Here is a 25755-nt window from a genome sequence, read left to right as displayed (position 1 = left end):
GCTAATATGCTAGTACAGAATGATGGATTATGAAAATTGGAGTATTGAAGAAACTAGTATCTGGGCCGATAAGTTCGAATTAGGAGATAAATTTTTAGAACATGGGATAGATGGAAGCCTGTTAAAAGAATTGGAGATGAATGATTGTAAAGAGATATGTGGAGGTGATAAGAAGAAAGCTGTGATGTTGAAGATGAATCTCAACCAGTTGGTGGATGATGGAGGTGAAGGTGAGAGGAAAGAGATTGTTGCTGCGTTAAAGAATCTTTATAATTGTGTGAATCAAAAATTGATAGATTATCAGTCACAATATAGTCGATTACGGCTTGATGTATTGGAATTATCCAAGAGTGCAGGGGTTACCACTGGAGCAGGGACTGTAGCAGCAGGAGTAGGAGTAGGAACAGGAACAGGAGCCAATAGTGGAGCTATCAGTAACACACCGTCGCCCACAGAAATGGATCATCCCTCGAAGGAGAATCTTGTTAAAGAAAGTACACCTAGTATGAATGAACCGTTGAAACATCTTCGAGCATCGAAAGATGATTCGTGTGAGAGAATATTACGTAGCGCAATGAAAAGATATAAATTAAACGATCAAGATTGGAAACAATATGTATTAGTTATTTGTTATGGTGACCAAGAAAGGATCTTGGAATTGGATGAAAGACCGGTGGTAATCTTTAAGAATCTAAGGCAAAGAGGGTTACATCCAGCGATAATGTTAAGACGGCGAGGAGATTTTGAAGAGTTGGATATAAATGATATGGATCCTACGCCTGGAGGGAAGTTATAGGTGGGGAGGGTGGAGTATAATATATATAATTGTTATATAAGACTAATACATTTCTATGTTATTACCCAAGGGTAATTCTACGGGACAATCAGCCGAACTATGGCCTTCTTTTTCACAGATACCGCACCATGATCGTCTTCCTGGAGCTTCTTCAAAATGCAATGGGGGTTGAGATTGGGGTTGAGATTGGGGTTGAGATTGGGGTTGAGATTGGGGTTGTGATTGGGGTTGTGACTGCGATTGCGACTGCGACTGCGACTGCAATTGCAATTGTAATTGTTCTTTTTCTCTTGCCCAATCTTGTTTTTCCTTTTCCCATTGTTCTCGATCTTTTTGGAATTGTGAATTCTTGTCAGATTTGGTCTGTTGATGCAATTGTTGTACCACAGCAAGTAATTGTTCATGTTCAGTTTCAAAATGAGATAATTTAGAATTCAAGCTTGCAATTTCTCGATCTTTGGAAGCCAGCGATTCGTTTAATGATTGTACAGTGGTTTCATAGTTATCTATAATAGGTTTCAGATCTTCAAGGACAATACGTTGATCATCCAATAAAGATTTATATTTGGCAATCTGTTGTTGTTGTTTAGTAATGGTGGCTTGAAGAGTGGCCACAGATTCTACAGGAGTAAACGGCACTGTGTGGTTTGAAGGTGTGGGGTCTTTTAGAAGGGTGGATTCTTTTAGAAGGGTGGCGTCTATTACAACTGTGGGGTCTATTGCATTGTCTCTAGACAATACATTCTCTCTCGGCGGCAAGTGAGGCGCTACTCTTGCATACTGGAGAAATAGACCCGAAGAAGGTTGGGCGGTTGTGAAGTATCGAGTACCGTTATACGAGCCATCGTTACGGCCGTTACGAGCAGCTGGGCCCAACAAGTCTAAACCCACAAAGAGACCATTCTTGGCAGCTACAGGGCCGACGTATTTGATGGTGGCGTGACCGATAGTCGGCAGCGTAATTGGTGTGCCGAGCAGATGAGAGTGCTGGGGGGGCGTCTGCATCCTGGGGGGGGAGAGAGAGAGAGGAAGAGTGTATGGTGATGGCGGAAGGCGTTGGCGGAAGGCGTTGGCGGTTGTGTGGAGGCGAAAGTGTGTAGAAAGAAAGTGGCAAGACGGGCCCGAGATAAGCGGCGGAGGAGCAGCAAACTCTGGTCACATGATGTGTGTGCATCACGTGACTGAGCTTGGTGGTATGTGAGACTTGACAACCTGTAAGAGCAGGAAAAAAAATTTCCAGATCACGAAGCATAACGTGTCCCAATGGGGACATGATCGGAAAGCCGAATGTACGGGTTTTAGTAGGCGCGAAAATAACAAATAGTGGCCTCGGCGGCTAGCCGGATTTTTAGACTCATAGAGGTTCAAATTGGCTCTACTTTAAAAATATGTTGGCTATCAAATAATGCTATATGCTGTTTTTTTTATCCAAGGCAGCTTTAAACAGATTAGGGCTTACGGAAAATAATTTGAGTGGAATAGGTTCGTTACTTGATATTCTTAGATGGAACACATTTGGCAGGTAAATCTAAAACATTACTTACACTAGTGGCAACTACAACAGAAAACAGGTCATTCCCAATGGCTCACATGCTTGTTCAAGGAGGAGAGAAATATAGAGTAGCAATATGGTGTCAGGGTGGTAACCTGTGGTGTTCATCTAGTTAAAAATGTGGTAAAATGGACGAAGGGGTAAAGTTGTTGCCAAGTTTAGAAGTTGTCTTGTCCAGACGTTTTATTCGAGCGCTAAGACCAATCAGAACTCCATTTATAATAAAATAACTAGTATGAAAACTTGCCACGAAAACTTGCCACGAAAACTTGCCACGAAAACTTGCCACGAAAACTTGCCACGAAAACTTGCCACGAAAACTTGCCACGAAAACTTGCCACGAAAACTTGCCACGAAAACTTGCCACGAAAACTTGCCAAACGTTTATAACTGTTCATTGTATATCCTGTAATAATTATATATTCCCTTTCGAAAGAAGCAAGGAGATCTTTTATACTAATAAGATAATAATTATTCAAACAGATTACTAAGAATTAAACTATGAGCAACAATATTCTGAACAGTTCGATGGCTGGTCAGTTTTAAGATATCTGAATTCCGCTTTAGCTCTAGGAATAATTGTAGTGAACCAATGGGACCAACACCAATTGAATTGCGGGCCTTAATTATTGTCAAAAATAGCCGCCGACATCGATATAGTGTGGCAACTGTCACATATTTTTTTTGGTTCCCGCCAGTCTTTATTTTAAAAGCAATAAAGCGATGTGAAAAGCAATAAAGCAATGTGAGAAGCAATAAAGCAATGTGAAAAGCAATGTCTGTGGTTCCGATACGGTTGCACCGTGCCAGATCTTGCATTGCAACTGATATGCTTGTTTCAGATCTGGGATGGCAGGCACGGCGACAGGAAAAAGGAAAGTTTGCTTGCTCCGCACTTCCCCTCTTTCCTTTTTCAACAAAACCCTGTGATCCCTGTGAGCCCTGTGAGCCCTGTGATCGGCCGTGCCTGGACGCGTCGACTGTCTTTCGCTTCGCTTTCGCTTCGCTTTCGCTTCGCTTCGCTTCGCCGTATATAAAAGCAACAACCACATGCTTCCAGCATTCTCGCCCCACAGAAAAAGACCCCACTTTCAAAAGACCCCTCACCTCGAATATGTCTGCTAGTGAATACCTTGCTGAAGCTGAACAACACTGGGCCGACGGCCGTGCCGAAGAGGCTGTTAGCCAATTGGCACATGCTGTTCGTAGCAACCCATCTGAAAACGAAGCCAGCGGCATCGATGATGCCATTGCCAACATTGCCAAATCCTTCATGAGCAGTGGTGGTGAGAACGAGGATGGTGATGGAGACCGTGGCATGGGTGGCATGGGCAGTATTGCCGCCCAGTTGTTGTCTGGTTCTGGAGGGTCCAGCTCTGCACAGATGGGCAAGTTGGCGCTGTTGGCCATGGCTGTGAAACAAGGTAATTTGAGCAACCTGGGCAGTCTTGCCGGTGCTCTTGGCGGCAGCAGCAACGGCAGCGGCAGCGGCAGCAGCATGGGCGGTCTTGCCGCCATGGCCAAGGCCTACATGGAAAGCGGCTCGTCGTCACAAGGCCATTCGCCATCGCCATCGCCATCGCCATTTGCTGCTTTGGCGTCCATGGCCCAACAACACATGGCTGCTGCGTCTCAAAACAACAGTGTCCAAAACAACAACTCTTCGCAAGCTTCTTCTCAAGGAGGCATGATGGGTGCCATTGCATCTGCAGCTGCTTCTTACCTAGGTGGTGGCCAATCCCAGAACAGACGCGAGAACGGCGACAGACGCGAGAACGAGGGCCGCAACGAGGGTTCTGACGGCGAGCGTTTTGGGTTTTCCGGCAACTTCCAGTGAGGCTGTCTGTGTGCACCCACTATGCACCCACTATGCATTTATGCATCTATGTATCTATGTATCTACGTATCTACGTATCTACGTATCTACGTATCTACGTATTGCTTTCTAGCCGGCCGGCTGTCGGCTTTCTGTGCGCTACACCGCCAATCCCACAGCTTATCGCTTTGTAATCGCCTGACTGTGCTTCTGTGCTTCTCTTCCTCTCTGCCTCTCTTCCTCTCTGCCTCTCTGCCTCTGCCTTATCGCTAGCGGGTGCAGTCATCTGCCAAAGCCCCTTTCCCCATCGGGCCGCATTTCTCACCGCTTGCGCCCCTGTCGGAGTATATATAAGGCGACGCCACACGAGGTGTATTCCAACAGACATTCACATTCGAATCAACTGTAAAAAGACTAACACAAATCGTACGTATATTCCATCCGTATACGTGCGTCCACTAACTTCAAACTTATTTTTACCATTCCACTATGAAACTAGAAAAAACTTCTTTGGTCTCTTTGGCCACCATCTCTGTTGCCTCCTCGTTTTTGATTCCTGCAGATGAAAGAATGCTTAGGGACAAGTTGGTCCCACAGCATGGTAAGGCGGGTGCGGATGCCGAGCATGCTAAACACAAGGGCGGGCAACACAGTGTTGTGAAACACAACTCGGCAAAGCATCACAAACAATCTCGCAAGCAAATGCGTGTGCACAAACATGACGACTCAGACTCCGGTAGCGATAGCGATAGCGGTAGCGATAGCGATGGCGATGGCGATGGCGATGGCGATGGCGATGGCAACTACGAATCCCCCGCCATCGCCCCATTATACTCCCAATCCTTACACCCTCAAAATATCATTCCTCACCGCTACATCATCACCTTCAAAAAAGACGTTGCCCCTGAAGAAATCGATTTCCACCAACAATCAATCAACGAATTACAACAACAGTCCATTGCTCAACTACCTCACGACCATCCTTATTTCAACTCGGTCGAAGGTCTCGACTTGCAACAACCAATCATTGATTCTTTCAACATCAACTCCCTATTGCAAGGTTATATCGGCTATTTCACAGACGATGTCATTGACTTCATCAGATTGAACCCATTGGTCCAATTCGTCGAACAAGACTCCACTGTCAACATCAACGAATTCGACACTCAAAACGGTGCTCCATGGGGGTTGGCAAGAATCTCCCACCGTGAACGTTTGAACTTGGGCTCCTTCAACAAATATTTGTTCGATGACAAGGCCGGTGAAGGTGTCACCGCCTACGTCATCGACACAGGTGTCAACGTCGAACACAACGATTTCGAAGGAAGAGCTTCTTGGGGTAAGACCATCCCAAATAACGACGAAGATTTAGACGGTAACGGTCATGGTACTCATTGTGCTGGTACCATTGCTTCCAAACATTATGGTGTCGCCAAGAATGCCAACGTCGTCGCAGTCAAAGTCTTGAGATCCAACGGTTCCGGTAGTATGTCCGATGTCTTGAAAGGTGTCGAATACGCCACTGCTTCTCATTTGGCTGATGTTAAAAACAAAAAATCAGGTTTCAAAGGTTCCACTGCAAACATGTCCTTGGGTGGTGGTAAATCTCCATCTTTGGATTTGGCCGTCAACGCTGCTGTCAAAGCAGGTATCCATTTTGCTGTTGCAGCAGGTAATGAAAACCAAGACGCTTGTAATACCTCTCCTGCTTCTGCCAAATACGCAATCACCGTCGGTGCCTCCACTTTAAGTGACGATAGAGCTTATTTCTCTAACTGGGGTAAATGTGTCGATGTCTTTGCTCCAGGTCTAAACATCTTGTCCACTTATATCGGTTCGGATGATGCTACTGCCACTTTGTCGGGTACTTCCATGGCTTCTCCTCACGTAGCAGGTCTATTGTCTTATTTCTTATCTCTACAACCAGAACAGGATAGTGAATTCGCCACTTCACGTAAGGGAGGTATAACCCCGGCACAATTGAAGAAGAGATTGATTTCTTATGGTACAAAGGATATCCTACTGGATATCCCAGAATTGACTCCAAACGTCTTGGTATTCAACGGTGCAGGTCAAGATTTAAGTGATTTCTGGAACATTTCCAAACCTGCTGACCTTGAATCTAACGAGGTCTATAAAAACTTGGATCTAGTTGGAGACGTCTTGTACGACCAATTCACAGGAATCTTTAAAAAGATGAACTTGTTATGATGTATGATATTTTGTTGATTTTCATTGCTATGCACTTATGTAGGGGAAAATAAAAAGTATATATATTTGTATACTTGTTAAAAGAGAAAAAAAAAAAAAAAATAAATAATTACACATTTACATACACACTTACATACACACGCCTATATATTATTATCTATTTTATATTGAAATCATTTTTACTCTTCAGATTTTTTAGCATTAGCATTTGAAGTATGCTTTCTCTTTCTCCTCTTCTTAGCAGGTTGATCCGTTGCATTCTCATTGTCCCGTTCATGTTTAATCGGTTTCGGTTTCGGTTTCGAGTTCGAGTTCGAGTTCGAGTTCGAGTTCGAGTTCGAGTTCGATTTCTTCTTCATACTTAATGGATTCACCCCTTTGACTTTTTTCTTCTTAATCCCATTCTCTTGTCCTCCTTCCACACTAGCCTTTGTAGAATTCAATCCAGATGTCAATTTTTTACTCTCCACTTCTTCATTATATTCACATGAAGCATCACTCAACGGTTCCATAACCATCACAGATCTCTTAAAATGGATTAACGGCACCCCAGGGATTTTCCTCAATTTCCGTCTTAATTCTAAATCTTGTGTAGCCACAATATATCGATGCTTATTCTTCCCATTCACATCAACAATACTCAACATACATTCAGATGGGCTTAAAGGTTCCTTCACAGAATGATTGCAACGACGTCTTTCAAACGTCTTACCAATACTAATACTCTCTTGGTCCTCACTCTTATATAATGCAGATATACAACATTGTGTAATCATGGGCTTAATAGCATTGCTACTAGAAAGCACATTGTTCAAACCTTTAATCAAATTATATTTGGCTCGTAACGTCTCTTGAACTAATGCATCATCTATTATCACTTGGTATGGTTCACGGAATTTAAACGTATGGTTATAAACTATTAATTGTTTCTTGTATGATTTAGCTCTTTTTTGACGCATCTCGATAGGAGGTGATAATTTACAATGGTGTTTGTTTGTATCTGCGCTTGCTTGTTTGTTTGTTTGTATCTGTGTTTATTTGTTTGCTTTTTTATTTTATTTCAACCTCATCTCATCTCATCTCATCGCTTTACCTACCTTTGCTTCTTATTTTTTTTTCTTTTACAATTGAAAAATTTTCCCGGACGGAAATTTCTATTGATGACACAAAATATTTTTATTATACAAACACAACTATATAGACTGTTATACACCTCTTATTCCTCATTCAAAGTCCTTTCCAACTCTTCAATACTTGGAATACTTCGTTTGAATGGTTTGTCATATGTTTTCAAAAAATATCGAACACCATTCTCAGAATAGGCTTTGGTTAATTTTTTCAAATTTAACCCACAGGCATTACACAACGAGGTTTCCCCTTGTGGGTTCTTTCTCCATTCAGGTGAAGATTTAATACCACATCTAGTGCAATACCCAAACTTGTTCAAGTTCTTACCAGAGGTAGACCTCTTGGGCCCCAAACTGACAAATGATTCTTGACCAATGGTAAAATTAACATACTCTGCACTTTTATTCAAAGTTCTTTTCTTACGAATACAATTTGGTTTTTTAACTTTATTTATTGAATTTTTCGTCGCTGCAGTAATTACTTCAACTTTTTTACCATTACCAATTTTTGTTTCCGTCTCTTCTTGACTTGGAGGATTGAATACGGGATCAGCCATCATCACATTTATCAATATATCCAATCTAGATTTAATTTGAGAAGTCATAGTATTATGGAAAAAATATTTTTTTTTCTCCTTATTTTATTTTATTGTATTATTATTATTATTCTTATTATTATTATTATTCTTATTATTATTATTATAATTATTATTCTTATTATGGAATTTTATTTACTCATGATACTCTTGTTCATATTTCAAATCATTATTCTTGCATTTATATGCTTTTTTTAGCTTTTAGAATTATTCAATTACATCTTAATTGGATTAAGAGTATTCCGGGTATATGAAAGTTTTGTGTTAATATTTAATAGTTAAATAAGATAGATTAAGGAATCACCCTTCTATTTTTTTTTTTTTTTTTTGAAGGATCAATTGGGAAAAGGGTGGCATATAATCTACAAAGTACTTTTTCGAGGGTCAATTATATATTTAAAAAACAATAATCTTTCTTATCTTAGATGGATCCTTTTTTTTTAACTGAAATATTAAATTTTATATATGTATTTTTTGTATGTTTGTATTTACACAAAAAGACATGTTTAGGGAATACATTCTAGAATAACACGAAAAAAAAAAATAAAAAAAAATTCAACACACACCCCAAAGTTCATTATGAACCAAACTAGGCATGTGAAAATTAAACGCCTGAAAAAAATGTTTTTTAAGAAATACTTGGAATAATAATTATATTATTTTCCAGCATATTTTCTAGCAGAGATGATCACTTTGACTCAGACCAGGGCATAATCGCCCAATATATAAAAAAAAAATAATTTTACCTGAAGATTTAAAATTATTAACAAGTATATTATCAAGGATTAAATAAAGTATCAACAACAACAATATCTTATTCCTCGTGGCCCAATGGTCACGGCGTCTGGCTACGAACCAGAAGATTCCAGGTTCGAGTCCTGGCGGGGAAGATATCATTTTTATGAAAAATAAAAAGACACTACTTTTTTTTTTTTTTTTTATTTTTTTCGTATTTCATTTTTTTGATTCTGACGATTATTCTAAGTCGTAGTAGATACTATGTTGTTCTCGAAAAAGATGCGTATCAATAGATCAATATCCTAGAGTATGATCAGACTTCTCTTAACTGTGTGTTTTAACCAATCTTTCTATATAGTGGTTTAAATGTTATATTACTTTTAAAGCTAAAAAGTGAGAGACAGATCTTACTCGAGAGATAAACGAAGAAGATCCCTAAAAATTATCCGGAAATACAAGAATGTCTACAACACAAATTAATGACAAAGATGTTGCCTGCTTGATTGTAAATTTTTTAGAAAATGTTATAAGTAAGAAGGAAATATCTCAAGATAATATCGATTCATTAAATGTTGCAATTGATTGTATCCAACAATGCTATAATCTTAACGAAGCTTACATTTCATCTAGTTTAATTTTAAAATTCTCGAAAAGTGATTTAACATCAATACTTAATAATTTTGCAAAAAATAACTATAAAAATATCACCTCTACAAAAGAAACCACACCTTTGACGTTAGAGCCTAGCTCTTTGAATGAATCTGTAAAAAAAAACCAGTCTAATATTTCAAACGATAATAATGAAAAAATTTCAATAAACCTTAATGATACCAGCAAGAATAATTTTTCTGATAAAGATAAGCAAATTGCAGATACTTTTAAAGATGAAGGTAACAGATTAATGTTCAGTGAAGATTATAAAAAGGCAATTGAGTGTTATACAAACGCAATTTCAAAATATCCATGTGATCCAATATATTATTCAAACAGATCTGTTGCTTATTTAAAAGTGAATGATTATGAAAGTGCAATTAATGATGCAAATTTTTGTATTTCCATTGATGCAAATTTTTCTAAAGCTTATATTAGATTAGCCAATATTAAAGTACAACAACATCAGTATATTGACGCTTTAGACTATTACAAGAAATTTATTGAGTTAAATAAAGATTCTGTACCTGAAAAAATCACAAGAGAGTTTGAAGATTTGAAATTAAAAGTACAAACGGACATTTCTTTAAGAGAAATATCTAACGATCACTCTAACAATAATTATAATGAAAATAGTTATAACTCAACTAAAAACTCGCCAGATATTGGCTCAATATTGGGTGATGGCTTTGCTGCTCTATTGAGCAATCCAATGCTACAACAAATGATATTTAAAATTATTCAAAATAATCCTGATGCTGCAAAAAATATTGGTTACGTATTAGCAAATCCAGCAATGAAAAACTTACTCCAGAACTTTAAAAATGGTAGTGCATTCGACAAAAAGTTATTTATGGATTTACTTGACAGCTTGCTAAACCCTAATAGTAATACTAATACCAATCCAAATAATAATAGTAACACAACTTGATTTACTTTAAGACATTAACTCTATCCCACTTTTATCTCTGGAGTGACTATTTAATTTAAATATAGTTATCAATTATAAACTCTAATGCTTAATTGACATTATATATTATATAATAAATAAATATACATGTGTTCCATATGTGTTTGTAAGAAAATAGGGGAGATTTACACTACCAGCCTTTACTCAAGGCCCCATTAGTTCTTTTTCATGTAGTCTGTAGCTATTTGAAATCTAGCTATAATAGAGTCCATATAAATTATATTATCTTTTAGTATTTTTATGACTTCAATTGTAGAAAATTTTATGATGTATTCTCTAATAAATTTATTTTTAAAGTTCATGAAATTATTTAATTCGATTGCTAAATTTTCGTGTAGAAATTTTATTTTATTATTAAACCTCCTTAATAAAGTAGAGGTATTTTTGATATTTAAAATAATGTTTCTTTCAAAGTGGGTTATACTGTCAAAATTAACGCGTTTATCAAACATTGTGTTAAAACTTTCAAAATTATTATTTATATCGATTTTTCTATTAGGATAATGTTTATTGTATTGAGCTTCATAGTCGAGTAGTCTACCATAGTGGTACCACCAAGTTTTAATGGTACCGTTTGATAAATCCTCAAAATCGTAATACAATTTGCACACAAGTTTTTCAAAAAAGATTAAATTCTCAAGCAATTTATTCAAAAATTCAACTTTGTAATCGTAGCTATTGTAATCATAAAATTTTCGAGATGTATATGCATTAGTTATTAGAGGCTTCTGTGTAGAATAGTATTTTAATATTTCAGAAAGATTATTGATACCAATTTTCAATGTATTTTTTTGGAAGAAGAATTGACTCGAATTTAGATCCATAATTTTATATTTAATTAATATAGAAACATCTTTGATGGTTGTTATTGTATTCTTAAAGTTTTCTAACTCACCTAAATTAAATTTAATAAATGTCTGGATCGCATTAATATCTTCTGGTTGATATGCTTTCGATAACTCAGTAGTTTGATCACTATTATTTTTATGGGAAAACTTATTAGAACTATTAGATTCCTTTAACTTTTTATTATTAATTTTTAAAAATGCTTGTAGTTTCAATTCATCAAATAAAAGAGTAAAATCAAAATCAGTTGTTATAAATAAAAAATTTAAGCAATTTGAAATCAATTTTAGATTATACTGAATTTCTAACTTATCGATCAAGAGAGATAGAGGTAAAAAATGCCTATTGCTAGTCCAGCTAATTGAATTGTTTGACTTAATAAGATCATTACAAAATTCTAATGCACTTTTCAGTGGTAATGAAGAATATTTATACTTTCGAATAAAATGATGTAATAAGCTTTTAATTGTTTTCAGCTTTAAGGTCTTTGTCCTACAGATACTAGGATGGCTAGTTGGGAATTCAGATTCTTTTTCAAGTATTGAAATATCTACTAGCCACGCCAACGAAGTACCAGAAGTAGATGATGATGGATCATTGAACCTCAAAGAATGAAGACAAATGTAGGCAAAATCTAAGGTTCTCAAAAAATGAGTGGCTAGTAAGTGATTCACTTTTGAGTTATAAAGATTGGTACTTGTAATTAAAAAGGGAAGTTGACCTTCTGATGTTATTAAAGTGGGATTCTTCAAAATTATCCTAATATTATCGTATCTATTTGTCTTAAAATAAACCATAAAAGGTGATAAACCCTTATTATTGTTGGCATTTATGTTAATTGTTTCGCATAATTCTGGATTCTCAATAAGACAATTAATATAGTCTTTCATAACATGTAACAGGTTGTTTCCATTCTGATCTACATGTGCTTTTAAATTAAACGGTTTATTATGTATTTTGTACCAGGTTAGAACAACTCTGAACAATATTTTAATGAAACTTTCATTATAATTTACTTTATGTACCTTGAAGATTGTCAGTAATGGTGTTAACTTCTTTATATCTTTTAATTCCCAATCAATCAGATTACCAAACTCGGTTAAAATTAAGATAGAGTTCTTCATGTTAAAATAATGTGCCACCGACCTGTTAAACTTATCTGTTTTATTTAAGAATATTCTTAATTCTTCTTCATTACATGAATTTTTTAGGATGGTCACCAAAATTTCAGAAGCAACATAATTATTATACTTACACGCCTGCATTAATAAACTAGATCCATTTAAGTCGCTATCATCCAGAATATCTTCTATTGGGAAGCTATGCTCATAGGTTGTTAGAAGTTCTAGGAAAATATCCATTTTATTATTAATAATGCATAATGATAATAAGGATTCCCCATTCTGAGATCGATAACTTAAAATATCATTGTCCAAAGATTTAATATTATTTAAAATAGTATCGTACAAGTTATGCAATTTGTCACAAAAAGCTATTAAATCGGCTTTATGAGAATGAGAAATATGATCAAAATAGTATGTGATAGCCTCCAAAGTGGATATTGAATAGCCTAAAATACCAAACTTTATTGTATTTGGATCTGCAGCAAAATTCTGAAGATAAAACAAGTGAGATTTTAAATTACGAACTTTCAGCCGGCATATAACTATTGATAACAGGCCAATCAATGTATCGGCATCCGTTAATTTATTTATTGTTAAAATTTGGAGGGTCTTGATTAACGCTGTAGATTTTTCCTGAAAAGTGATTCCATTAATAAATTTTTGAAAATATGTTACTGCTCTTGAAATTTTCTTTTCCATCATAACAATATCATGTAGTTTGAAATTTTTAAAATTATTTGTTGAATAAAAATTTAATAGCAGTTTATTAACTGAAATATTAGATAGTTTTGAAAAATCAAAATCAGATTCAGTGAATTTAAAGCTAATTCTTCCCCAAATATCATCATGTAACTTAATTTCGATAAATTCATATATTAACTCCATCAAATTATCGTGTGATAAAAAATTGTATCGTTTTTCATCCTTAAGCTGCTCAAATAAATCACAGTTAATATCACGAACCATTTCTATGTTAACGTCTGTCTGATTTTCATCTATTGCTTGTGGTAATCCTTCAGCTTGTTCAATATGTTTAGTTGTAGCTCTGTATGAATTAATAAGAGGTTGCCATATAACTCTATCATCCTTTATAAGCTTTGTAAAGCCACCTCTATCGGATTGGCTAATATCAGGTTCTAATTTAGATATATTTCGTATCTTATGATTCTGATCTTTAGTGGTATTCTCTAGGTCATTTACTGGCTGAGCTATGTCGGAGTATTGTTCAGTTTCAATAAGTTTTCGATCAAAAGCAGTTAAAAATTCATTTTTTATAATATTAGGATACAAAGGATAGTCTATATACCAAATTGGATAATTTTCCATCCCTTGTAAATAACTATTGAAATTATGCCATAGATCCATTTTAATAATTTTTAACATTTTTTTAGGTGTATTATAATTTTTGCTAGGAGTAATAACTAACATTTCGCCGTTGTTTAATGCTCCATTACCAGTAACTCTTTTTATAGTAATAGTTTTTCCATTAATAGATTCCATGACACATTGGTCATTTTTAATCACTTTAGAATCATATAGCAATATATGTGACGCAATAAAATCGTAACTATTCATACATAAATCCTCCAAAGGTTTTGCATTACTCCCATTATAGGGATTCCGAGGTGTAATATTTGAACTATCTAGATAATTTAACAATATATCAGTTGGGGGTGCTAACAATACGAATTTTAATAACTTTAGTTTTTCAAAAAGTTTTTTTAAGGGCCCATTCAAAGTGTCTGTACCTTCACTATGGAAGAGTACCTCAATGAGAGGATTTAATATATCAGCATCCATATCTTGATATTTCTTGTCCTACCCATCTTTTGCGACCGACTATCCAGTATTTTGGTTGAAATAGAATTTAAAATAGAATTAGGTATACTCCTATTTTAACTAGGCACGGTAGATCCTCCTTAAGTTTTATCTGTAAAAACATCACCACCGACGAATATCACCAGATCAGATAGCTATGGATTTAAAAAATTAAAAGCCAAATTCTGAAAAAGTTTAAAAGGCGCTTAAAACTGCTACGCAAAATAGATATGTGCTATCATTTTAAAAAATTATCCAGTGTTTAATTATATTGTTTTTGAATCTATTTATTAATCAACTAAATATCAAGAACCATGGCAAAAGGTAAAAATAAGGGACATGAGGAGAGATCAAATCGTAAAAGTAATAACTCTCGCCGTAACGAATCCAAACATTCTTTATCTATAAAATCTACTAAAACTAATTTTCCTGTGAAGTTAGCAATGTGGGATTTTGATCATTGTGACCCAAAACGGTGTAGTGGTAAGAAACTAGAAAGAACGGGTCTAGCACAGTCTTTAAGAGTTGGCCAACGATTCAATGGGATGGTAGTTTCACCAAATGGTAAACGTGTTGTTTCACCAGCAGATAGAGAAACTATAGAACAATATGGAATTGCTGTAGTAGAATGTTCATGGGCTCGTCTTGATGAAGTTCCCTTTAATAAATTGGGCGGCAAACCAAGCAATGAAGTTCTGTTACCTTATTTAGTTGCTGCAAATCCAGTAAATTATGGGAGACCATGGAGACTAAACTGTGTAGAGGCATTTGCTGCCTGTTTAGCTATTGTAGGTTTTAAAGAGTACGCTTCTAAAGTTTTAGAAGGATTTTCCTGGGGACATGCATTCTTAGAGTTGAATGATGAGCTTCTAGATATCTATGGAAATTGTACAGATTCAATATCTGTTGAAAAAGCACAAGATGAATGGCTTGAGAAAATTGAACTAGAAAATAAAGAAAGAAAGGAAAAAATGAATTCAGCTGATGCATGGCTTATAGGGAATACAAATAGAAAAAATTTGAACGATTTCGATAATTCTAGTGAATCAACTGAAGATAATATTAGTACAGTAAGCTCTGCTGATGAACGATATGATGCCTTAGGAAACTTGATTTCAAATGATAGTCATTCGTTGAAATATGATAGCTTAGGAAATGTCATTGAGTCAGAAGGAGATGCACTACCACCTAAATATGATAAATTAGGTAATATAATAGAGGATAACTAGAATAGACTTTTCTTTTTTATGCAAACTTTTTTTAATTATTGTAAGGAATTTGTATACTTAGATTATAAACAGATTGATAGACACCAATGCTGATTTAGTATTGTTACAATTATATGAATATTTAATATGTATAGTAGAATTATGTATCCATCCATATATCAAATAGAAATATCTTATTCTATTCTTGGTCTCTTTTTTGATGTATCGAAAGGGTGGTTATAATCATCCCTATCTTGTATGGTAAGTGACCTTTTATTTTGGTTAACAATGCCTTTAGTTAATTGAGTAGGCGATAAGCTCAGAGATTTATTGGGTATATTATACTTTGAAAAAAATGGTGGCGATATATCATTTTCCTTATTTTCTTTACCATGATTTGCTAAATCCATAAGTGGGTATTTATTATTATTGCTTGGTGTTATTATTTTACGATTTAGTGTAGGGAATAATACAGAACTTTCAATTTGCTTCATTAAAGAATTAAACTGCAAAGTGTGAGACTTTGTACTTAAAAATGTATCTTCGTCAACGTTATCTTGATGGTCAATAAAGGCTTTATAATGCTTAGCTATTTGCCTAGTCTTTAAGCCACTTTCAATTACTTGTTTTGTGCTATCTAAATAATTGATTGAGTTTTCTGATGACTTTCCAATGCATTTTAGTTTTTCTTGATAATCCATATTTTTAATTTTTAATTCATTTATATTATTAACATACTCGGTATTAGATGATAAAATCTCGTTAACAGCTTCATTTTCTCTAATTTCATTCACCTTAATATCATTAATTGAATTATTAATATCGTTATGGGATTGAAGAATCAAATTATTAATTTGAAGTATTCTATTATTCATGTCATTATGGAAAGTATTATTAATTTTATCAGTGCTGTTAATAATCTCAATAGATTTTACCCACTTTTCCTTGTAAGGTTTAATCGATTCGGTCTCTTTTTTCACTATATCATTTTTTATATTGTTCAATTTTTCTTCATATAACTTCGAATTATGTAGTTTAAATTCATTGATTTGTTTATTAATGTTTAATAGCAAGTTATTCGAAAAAGATTCTATTTGGGATTGCCCACTTTCTAAATGATTTTTTAATATTAATTCATAATTATTCTGCAAAAAGCTATTATTAAGATATTCTTTGAAATTGTTGTACTCCTCACTTAAATCTGATAAGTTTTCAGTGATTTTATTAAATTGGTCATTGTATTGAAAATCAATACTGTTAATTTCTATTTTAAATTTGTTTAAAATATTAGGAATATCAGAAAGAATCCTTTCAATACAACTAGAATATATGTGCTGGGACTTTTCTTGAACTTGTTTCAGAATTTTTAAAGTCGTATTTTCAATTATATCGATATTTTTTTGAAAATTGGAAGAGTCAATGGCTTCAATGCTAGAATTATTACTTATAATACTGGACTTTAAATTATCGATGATATTTCCATTAATATTAGACAAAATTTGTGATAATTCATTTTTTAAAAATTTAAACTCATTTTCTAAGATTTTCTTAGTACTCTCTTCTATTTCTAAGTCTCTTTCTCTGTAATTTTCAATTGTTGATTGCATTGAAGTTCCGACATTTTTTAACTGGCGTATTAGCTCAACCAATATATCTTCTCTCTTATAATGTTCATCTAAAATTTCATATAGCTCCTTAATTTTCTCATTTTTTTTTTCAATTTGTATTCTCTGCAACTCATTCAATTCATTGCTTGCTTTTTTGTCTTTTAATAGTGAACCATTTTGTGAAATCAGCCTCTCATTTGCCCTTTTAGATTCCTGAACTTCTGTTTTATACGATTCTAAATCATTATTCAATTCTTTGTAATGTTGCTGGCTCATATACACTCCATCTTTCAGTCTTGTTGACATTAAATCTGATTTTATCTTATTTAGTTCAGTAGTAATATTCTTTAATAGCACATCCTTCATAATAAAGGAGCCTAAATGTGGCTTGTTTTTAATGTTCTTGGCTTTGGATGCATATTCTAAAGTGCTTGAGGTTTCATCAACATTAATCTTTGCTGGCGATATTGTTGAAATTAATACAGTCTTTGTATTGCCTCCTAAAGAATCTTGCAATAATCTTGTCAATTTTGATTCTCTAAACGGAATATGAATACTTTTATCTGCAAGAGAATTAATAACTCTTCCCAAAGTTAGTAAACTCTGGTTAATAGAACCAGCTTCCTTTGCCCTTTGGTGCTGAGCACCTGATTTATTAATATTTTCGGAGCCTGCAAGATCCACCAAGTTCATTTTTGAGACACGATATAAACCACCATTGTGCTCTTTGTACAACGTGATCGTAAATATAGTATGGGATCTACTTGAGACGTCATTCATTTTGGTGCTTGCAACTTTTCTGTGTCTTAATCCTTTTTGTAATAATTTAATTCCATCAGTAGCATTATTAATATAGAATTCCTGTAAATTTTGAATATATATTTGATTATTATTGTCTGGTGCCTTTTCAGAGTTTGTAAGTTGTTCTTTATTCTCTTGTGATTGTAAATTGGATGTTATTGATTGCGACTGTTGCTGTTGGATATTTTGTGAATGTATTTGCTGAAGTTCAATATTCTGTTGTGCTTGTAATTTTGATTGTAATCTTAGCTGATTAGCTGGTTGATCTTTAAACCGTATTTTATTATTTGTATTATTACTGTATATGGAACTGTTAGCTGTAGGATTTAAAGAGGATAATGAGCTTGGTCTAGTTGCAGTTCGTCTTTTTAATGCAATAGTAGATAAATTTGTCGAAGAAGAAGGTCTTGGGGAGTTGTTTCTGGAGGTATTTCTAGAATTGCTTCTTGAGTTGTTCCTAGAATTATTTCTTGTGTTATTACTTGTATTATTATTTGAAGTGGCAGTAGAATTCGAATAACTAGACATTGAATCAAAGATTCTTAATTTTTTATAAGTGTTATCAACGGAGTCATCTAGTAAGTCTTTTAAATCTTCATTGTATAATTCTACAAACGAACATTTTATGATATAATCATCATTGAGAATTTCTGGAGATTCGAATAGTTTAAACAACACTCTCGGTATAATACCTGCCGAATCGCTTAATTCTCCATCATAAAGTTTCTCATCACCTGTCATTGTATACGTTTTACCCGTAGAGGTCATACCATATACTAATATGGTACAGTTATAACCTTTAATAAAATCTTCAAATAGTGGTTCTGCTATTTCCTTAAACATTAAATCTTGGCTTGCACTTGGGCCAAATACCTTATCGACAGTATATGTTTTAGAATTCATATGTGCAGCAATACCAACTTCATCACTAGTGTTTATAGATACTTCATTAGAGCCCATAATATCTGGAACGGATACCACAACAGAACTTTTTGCTTGCACTTCTCTTTCATTTCTACCTCTACATCTAACCGCCACAGTAATATTCAATTCTTCTCCACTAGTATGGGTTTTTTGCATGTTAATATTTAGTTCCACTATACTCTTTTCTTCTTGCTCTAATCAGGAATTTATTATTTTTTTTTCTTTTAGTTCAGCAGTTAATTTAATCAATAGTTTCTATTAAGTTAGCGTAATATCAAAAAAAAAAAGAATATGAATAGATAAAATAATCAATAGTTTATGTGTTACTTATTTTCTCGAATTCTTCCATATACGGCTGTTTTAAAGGTATAATATTTCAATGATTGACTGAATATAACTGCATGTTTTTTTTAAGATTTCTATTGTTTACTTTTTCCAAATTTAATATTTAGGAAAATCTAAAACAGACTACGCGTTTTATTCAAAAAAAGTGTTTGAGAATGAGCCTTCGCGAAAACAAAAAGCTAAAAAAGCTTAAGTAGCAACAGATCAATTTAAAAGATGAATTAGTATACTACATAAAACAAACTCTCATCAAATACAGCTAGTGTCACATAACATTCTCAATTAAATTTTTCTGCTAGTGGGTATTATCTGGTTAAAGTTAAATGAGAGTATATAAAGAAGCGGATTTCAAGCATTAAAGGATGAAATATACATTTAGTAACTAAAAAGGAATTACTAAAAGGATAAATAAACTAAACACTAAAAGACCCCACCCCCAAAAAAAGAAAAAAATTACTTTCTAACTATAAATTTTAGCTCTTTTTTCACTTGAACTTTTTCTTACCATCGAATGGCTTGCATGGAGGTAGAAGATGTAGATAGTAAATAATTGTGTCTCCATACGAACTACAATGTAAGAGTATACCCAAATGATTTTTTTTGACAGAGCAGACGAAAAGAGAATCATTTTAGAAGTAGAACCAGTAATTAAAAAGTCTTCATAATTAAAATGGCAATTTAGTTGATAATAATCACATAACATATTAGATTTATTGATTAGTTTATGACAAAATCTAATACACTATTAATGAGACGAACAATTTAATGTTACTGAACTATATTCCAAAATAAAATTTAAATTTTAGTTTTATATAGTATAAATGGAATCTAAAAATGTCATCAGTCCCTATTAAATTATCCGGTGAATTAATTCTCCATAAAAGATTGGAAGCAATCAATAAAATCTTTCATTTTATATTCAGTGGAGTAATTAATACAGAGATTTAGGCCATTATAATTATTACTTGCAAAAGATAAGGAAAGGATTTGATTCTTTTTTAAGTTTCTCGTTAGGCTAAGATCTTCAATATGAAACAATGAATCCTTAGAACATGATAGATCAAGACTAGTCAAGTCATTGACCTCAATAATATTACCAACTTGTTCGTAACCGAATTTCATTCTTTTAATATCATCATCATTAAAACCATTTTTTTCCCAAGCCTTTATACGCTTTTGTATCGATTCATTGATGTAGTTACAAACAATTTTGAACTGTTCTTCAACGACATCCTCATTTCCAATTTTTTCAATTAGTTTTAAGGGAACCTCGACGTATATGTCTTTATATATTATACCAAGCTCATTAGCAGAGTCCTCGGGCCCTGAACTTGAGTTGTGGTTTTCTTTATCTCTTAAATTTTGCATTGAACGTAAATTATAGGGTATTTTGAAAATTATACTGCCATCAAAGCAGGTAATCATAAATTTTAAACACATTATAATAATGCTACAAAAGAAGCTCTTCAAGTCAATTTTTTCGGCATCTATTAATTTTAACAATTGCAAATATCTTTCCATCGAAACGTTTCCTGTAACTAACTCACTTTTCACTATTGAATTCAAATGAAGAATTTCATTATAGTTTTTAGAAATATTGTGGTTTCTTGCAAGAATAATTGGAGTTTGCTGTGTAAAATTTAAATAATCAAACGATTTTTTAAATGTATTTAAATAAATCGATTTGAAGAAGGATTGGGTTTGTAAATTAAATAGTTCTGGCTTAGTAGCAGGTAAGTGTAGCATTGGATTATCATAGATAGACTTTGGAAAATTGATTTTAGATATATTTCGAATGTTTGGAAGCTTAAAAATTATATCATCTTGAATTTCTTTATTTTCGTATGGTAACGAATTTATTATCTCAAATAAAAGCTTTATGAAATTTGCAACAGCAAAAATGTCAAATAAGGTATCATCACCATAAAAGACAACTAATGAGGAATTAACAATAAATAGCTGCCATAACGGCTTTTTAGAGTCTGGTTGGAAGTATGGTAGAGAGAAAATGTAATTTATCAGATAAGGTGGGGCGCCAGAATGGCAATTAACTAATTCATCTTTTTTGTTTTCGAAGCAGATGGAGTGTAACACATCGCTAGTGTTAATCTTATCTAGCAATTGAAATTCTGAGTTTTTGTTAATTGTAGTAAACATCTCAATATGATTTGATATAAGAATTTTTAACGCACGAGACACTAATGAAATAGTTAAAGGTTTATCCTTCGAAGATAATAAGGTTGCATCATCTGAAATATCTAGTGAATTAGAAACCCATTTACCACTACATACTGAACCATGTCTTGTTTCAGATTCCAAAGAATTTCCTAAGAATCTTTTCTCTACTGAAGATAAGGGCCTGAGAACTTTTGAATTATTGTTATTGATATATATCATTGAAAAAAATTGATAAAGTAAGGTATAGGTTATATTTTAATCGGTCTTTGCTTGATTTTGAGTTAATTGATACATGCAATGTTATATAAACTTTTAAAAATAATATTTTTTAGAGCAACGATAACCTAGCAGAGAAATAAAAATAGATCTATCAGGCAGTACCAAAGGTCATAAAAAAATAAAATTTAGTAATAGTGCTTTTTGATTTTAGTTCTATTGTTTAATTCACTTTATATATATAAAGATACAAAAAGTTCTCTTGATAAAGGGTAAAAGGAAATTCAATTATACGACAACATATTAATTATTGACATCAGCCACATAATGTAGCCTAAATTTATTCTAAAGAATTCCTTCCAAACGAAATGTAAAAGATAACTGTTCTAAATATGATAAATCTCGTTTCCGTATCACTGATACTGGTTTCTCCCCATTCTTTTTATCTTGGCAGTCTTAAAAATTCTCGGGACTTCCTCGTATACCAGAACACTTATTCTTCGAATATTGTATTTTTCTAAACGAGGGGAAAAAGACCCTTTAATTACTCGTTTATTCTCCCCTCTTGTAGTATTAATGATTTGATGTTCCATACGAGAATGTTGAAAACTTCCTATTCGGGGAAAAAGATCAGGGAAAAAACTAAATGTATGGAAATCAAAACATTACATTTCTAAATAGAGAAAATCTATAATCTTAGAAATTTTACTTTAAGCTAAACCATTAAGAGGGAGTGGGGAATTCTATCAACAATATACATAGCTAGTTAAAAGAATTTAGTTTATAATTGGGATTAAAAATAATGTACATAGCCGAATATAGGCAAATAAAGCCATTTATAGATACTATAAAATCCAATGTTCATACGAGCAGTATGAATAATATTCGCATTAACGTCAATTTTGTGGGCTTGCAAGCCAAACCAATGTGAAACTGTATATTAGTGGAAATTAAATGCGTGGTTCAGTTAATAGGGATTATCTTACTTGCTGGAAGTGGTAACACTCCGCTTTGATGATAGCCAGTTGTGGAAGTCAGAAAATATGGTTGTAGGAATTTTCATTTCTGAGTTTTTGAACCAAGTCTTAGTAGTTTGACCGTATAAATCAATCAGCGAATCATATAGATCCGCGTTTGTTGATGTTTCTGCAAATATTCTACAGTAGAATAAAGATGAGCCAGAGCATAATTTGAAGTACAGCGGTTGATATTGGCCAGATTTTTTAACCAGAATACACTCAGTGTGCAATGTAGATATCCATTCCAATATATTTTCTGAAGTCAAATCCCCACAATCTTTAAATTCAACAAGCTTGATTTTGAATAATTTGTTTTTTAATAATTTAGAAATCTTTTCTGCAAGATTTCTGTCCAATGTTTGTTGGATGCATAGCAATAACGATTTAATAATTAAAGGAATGGAATTCAAAATTTTATTAAAGTAAGTTCTCTCAATATTTTCACTTGATTTTGTAATAATTTCAATATGCTTTAAATAAACTTCTATCATATCTACAATACGATGTTTAAAGGCAATCACATTTTCACGAGATTCCTTGACATCCAACTTTCTTTTATTGCCAGTCTGTATATTTGAAAGAGCTTCTTTTCTGCGAGAGAAAATTTGTGACAATTGCCCATCGAGTTCCATCATTTGTTCATCATCCATTGATTCATCAGACATATCAGCATCGTCATCAGAAGAAGAGAAATGAACTTCATTATCAGAAATATCTTCTAATTTACCAAGATCTACTTCACCCTTATCATTAATGATATTATCAGGTAGTTTCAAAGCCTTTGCAAGAGCACTTGTAGCTTCTTTGTCAATTCTGTTTATATCATCATTAGATTCAACGATACTATCATTCTCTTCATCACTACTATTGTCATCATCACTATTTTCTGTACTAATATCGTCTATATTCTTATCTTCATCCTTTTCCTCATCATCATGAGAGTCGATTTCTTCATATTCATCATCACCTTCAAATAATCTAGCAAACCCTTCCTTATTTTCTCTTGTTAATAAAACATCAAATATTTCATCAAATTCATTCAACTCAATTAAATCAATGAAACTTTCCCACATGGCTAACCCTAATTTTTTTAAAATTGATTTTTTTTGGGCAAATAATGCCAATAAGATTTCAATAATTCCTAAAGATGGCCGGTTTTTGTCATTTTTCATTATGGTATTTGATTTATAACGGTCATAAAAATCACATAAGTCTTGAATTGTTGCAATTGAGTCAATATCTGCCAAATATAATTGAATTACTGATAATGATAATAATGACACTAAAGATTTTAATCTTGAATCTCTCTTGGAATGTTCGATTGCACGCTTCAGAGTAGTTATGGCACTATCTTTAACTTCTAACAAGCTGTCGTCGAATTTAAAATTCAAAACATTTTTAGGATCCTCATTTAAATTAACAATCAAATTAAGTGTTAAATATTGTATACTTGAAGAATTTTCACCAACTGTCGTAAGATCATTTAATATGGAAATCAAACGATCTTTTAGAATATTAGAAATTGAAACGTCGGCAGTTTCTTTAAAAAATGTTAACAATATTATTGGTTCTAAAACTGGATCCAAAAATTTATGTGAAACTATAATTTGTGATTTATGAGATCTTATAATATGTAAAATAGAATCTAATAAAAATTGTAATTCAGTTGTGGTAGTAAATGAATCAAGTTTAGAAGTAAAAAGAAAAAATAATTTTGAAAGAGTGTCCGTAGATAGATCTTGTAAATTAATTAGCCTAGAAATTGTCTTAGTTTTTGTTAATTTATCAAAATTAATAGAACTAGAATTTTCTTCTTTGAAAAGAAAACCATTTAATACAGGAATTAATCTTAATTCTGAATTCGATTGGCATTGACTAACTATTTGATCAATCGTTTTGTGTGATATTTTATTCAAATACCTTTTAGAATCGTTCATTTGATTAATAATTGACCTGATTAGATTTGAGGTGAAAATGGACTCAATGTCATTCGCAGTATTAAGTAAAGGAAAAGTCTTTTGAATGATTAAGAAACCTAAATATTTTCGTTCATGAGAGGCTTTTTCATTAAAAAATGATTCATCAATAACTTGTCTCCAAAATTCGTTAAACTTTATACGATCTCTTGAAACCTTTCTTCTTTTATTACCGTTTTTATTTAATAATTTATCGGAAGATTTAGGATTTAACAAAATAGGTAAAATAACATCCCAGACATAATGCAATCTTGGAGTCCAGTTAGCATTACTTGTATGTTTTTCTGATTGAGATGCAGCAGAGGTATTCAATAGAACTTTTGAAAGCAATACTATATTGCTCTTTAAGAAAGGATCATTATTCTTCCATGTATTATTATTATTATTATCGATTTGAATATCTTCAGGTGAAATATGTGGATTTGTATAAATCAAATATATATAAATTGATAGGCCTTCATTAGTTAAAGTTAAGTTATTTGAAGCCAAAATATTTAATAATTGTACTATGTCACTGCGATCTAAAAATTCGATAATTTTTTGAATAAAGTTAAACAAAGTGAAAAGAGTTGGCTCTTTGATCCAGTTTTTCAAGTTCGATAAAGCAATTAATTCGTAAATAAATTCAAAAAGAATAGCTTTGTTATCTTTATTGAAAATTTTTCCAAATATTGGATCATTTAACAGAGATTGAAGAGCAAATAATTTTCCAAATAGCAAGCCTCTTTCGTCTTTACCCTTTAACAATTTCCTGGGCTCTCCCTGTTTTGAAGATGGAATAGATAGTGTATCTGAGATTAGGTGAAGAAATGAAGAAATATCTGTCAAATTAGGAGGTAATATATTTTTCCACTTTTGTGAAAGAGCCAAATTTAATACTTCGGTCAAGCATAAGGAAAAGCCTAAACGAGCACCCTTCCTGTTAGATGCAAGACCATTTATTAGTCTATTAACCACATAATTCCACTCTTTCACTACTAGTTCTCTATTTTCATCGGAATTGTTTGCCTTTAGTTCATCTAATTCTTTTACTAACAATACAACCGATTGAAGTCTCTCTTCTTCCAGATCCGAAGCCAGTCTGTAGAATACATCTCGGTTTACTACCTGCATATCTCCAGGTAATTACTTAACTAGTCTTGATTATTTTCAACTACTTGTAATAAAATATCCGCCTTTTCGAGAGAAATTATACATTCCATTATGTGCTTTTTGTCACTGCTCATCAGATTATTA

The 25755-nt window shown here is 33.1% G+C and overlaps 12 protein-coding genes across 12 annotated transcripts; 5 read left to right on the top strand and 7 right to left on the bottom strand.

The window, feature by feature from the left end:
- Positions 1–19: 19 nt before the first annotated feature.
- Positions 20–796, top strand: STE50 (Ste50p; the record flags this gene model as incomplete). The annotated part of the gene is made up of 1 exon (XM_004177993.1): positions 20–796. The coding sequence occupies one exon, from the start codon at positions 20–22 to the stop codon at positions 794–796; it is 777 nt and encodes a 258-aa protein (XP_004178041.1).
- A 42-nt stretch (positions 797–838) lies between these two features.
- On the bottom strand, positions 839–1801 carry BIK1 (Bik1p; the record flags this gene model as incomplete). The annotated part of the gene is made up of 1 exon (XM_004177992.1): positions 839–1801. One exon carries the CDS (start codon positions 1799–1801, stop codon positions 839–841), a length of 963 nt encoding a protein of 320 aa, XP_004178040.1.
- A 1661-nt stretch (positions 1802–3462) lies between these two features.
- On the top strand, positions 3463–4185 carry RNQ1 (prion domain-containing protein RNQ1; the record flags this gene model as incomplete). Its single annotated transcript, XM_004177991.1, has 1 exon — positions 3463–4185. One exon carries the CDS (start codon positions 3463–3465, stop codon positions 4183–4185), a length of 723 nt encoding a protein of 240 aa, XP_004178039.1.
- Positions 4186–4653: 468 nt separating this feature from the next.
- Positions 4654–6375, top strand: PRB1 (proteinase B; the record flags this gene model as incomplete). Its single annotated transcript, XM_004177990.1, has 1 exon — positions 4654–6375. One exon carries the CDS (start codon positions 4654–4656, stop codon positions 6373–6375), a length of 1722 nt encoding a protein of 573 aa, XP_004178038.1.
- Positions 6376–6554: 179 nt separating this feature from the next.
- Positions 6555–7334, bottom strand: UTP23 (rRNA-binding ribosome biosynthesis protein UTP23; the record flags this gene model as incomplete). The annotated part of the gene is made up of 1 exon (XM_004177989.1): positions 6555–7334. One exon carries the CDS (start codon positions 7332–7334, stop codon positions 6555–6557), a length of 780 nt encoding a protein of 259 aa, XP_004178037.1.
- Positions 7335–7591: 257 nt separating this feature from the next.
- Positions 7592–8107, bottom strand: TBLA0A07280 (uncharacterized protein; the record flags this gene model as incomplete). Its single annotated transcript, XM_004177988.1, has 1 exon — positions 7592–8107. One exon carries the CDS (start codon positions 8105–8107, stop codon positions 7592–7594), a length of 516 nt encoding a protein of 171 aa, XP_004178036.1.
- Positions 8108–9296: 1189 nt separating this feature from the next.
- On the top strand, positions 9297–10418 carry TBLA0A07270 (uncharacterized protein; the record flags this gene model as incomplete). The annotated part of the gene is made up of 1 exon (XM_004177987.1): positions 9297–10418. One exon carries the CDS (start codon positions 9297–9299, stop codon positions 10416–10418), a length of 1122 nt encoding a protein of 373 aa, XP_004178035.1.
- Positions 10419–10612: 194 nt separating this feature from the next.
- On the bottom strand, positions 10613–14227 carry TBLA0A07260 (uncharacterized protein; the record flags this gene model as incomplete). The annotated part of the gene is made up of 1 exon (XM_004177986.1): positions 10613–14227. The coding sequence occupies one exon, from the start codon at positions 14225–14227 to the stop codon at positions 10613–10615; it is 3615 nt and encodes a 1204-aa protein (XP_004178034.1).
- A 332-nt stretch (positions 14228–14559) lies between these two features.
- Positions 14560–15474, top strand: TSR3 (ribosome biogenesis protein TSR3; the record flags this gene model as incomplete). The annotated part of the gene is made up of 1 exon (XM_004177985.1): positions 14560–15474. The coding sequence occupies one exon, from the start codon at positions 14560–14562 to the stop codon at positions 15472–15474; it is 915 nt and encodes a 304-aa protein (XP_004178033.1).
- A 173-nt stretch (positions 15475–15647) lies between these two features.
- On the bottom strand, positions 15648–18941 carry CIN8 (kinesin motor protein CIN8; the record flags this gene model as incomplete). Its single annotated transcript, XM_004177984.1, has 1 exon — positions 15648–18941. The coding sequence occupies one exon, from the start codon at positions 18939–18941 to the stop codon at positions 15648–15650; it is 3294 nt and encodes a 1097-aa protein (XP_004178032.1).
- A 1056-nt stretch (positions 18942–19997) lies between these two features.
- On the bottom strand, positions 19998–21527 carry PBI1 (Pbi1p; the record flags this gene model as incomplete). Its single annotated transcript, XM_004177983.1, has 1 exon — positions 19998–21527. One exon carries the CDS (start codon positions 21525–21527, stop codon positions 19998–20000), a length of 1530 nt encoding a protein of 509 aa, XP_004178031.1.
- Positions 21528–22506: 979 nt separating this feature from the next.
- POL5 (DNA-directed DNA polymerase) lies at positions 22507–25632 on the bottom strand (the record flags this gene model as incomplete). The annotated part of the gene is made up of 1 exon (XM_004177982.1): positions 22507–25632. One exon carries the CDS (start codon positions 25630–25632, stop codon positions 22507–22509), a length of 3126 nt encoding a protein of 1041 aa, XP_004178030.1.
- Between the last annotated feature and the right edge of the window lie 123 nt (positions 25633–25755).

This window comes from Henningerozyma blattae, chromosome 1, assembly GCF_000315915.1.
Source record: "Henningerozyma blattae CBS 6284 chromosome 1, complete genome".
In the NCBI taxonomy this organism is placed as follows: domain Eukaryota; kingdom Fungi; phylum Ascomycota; class Saccharomycetes; order Saccharomycetales; family Saccharomycetaceae; genus Henningerozyma; species Henningerozyma blattae.
This window is presented reverse-complemented; position numbering and strand designations above follow the sequence as displayed.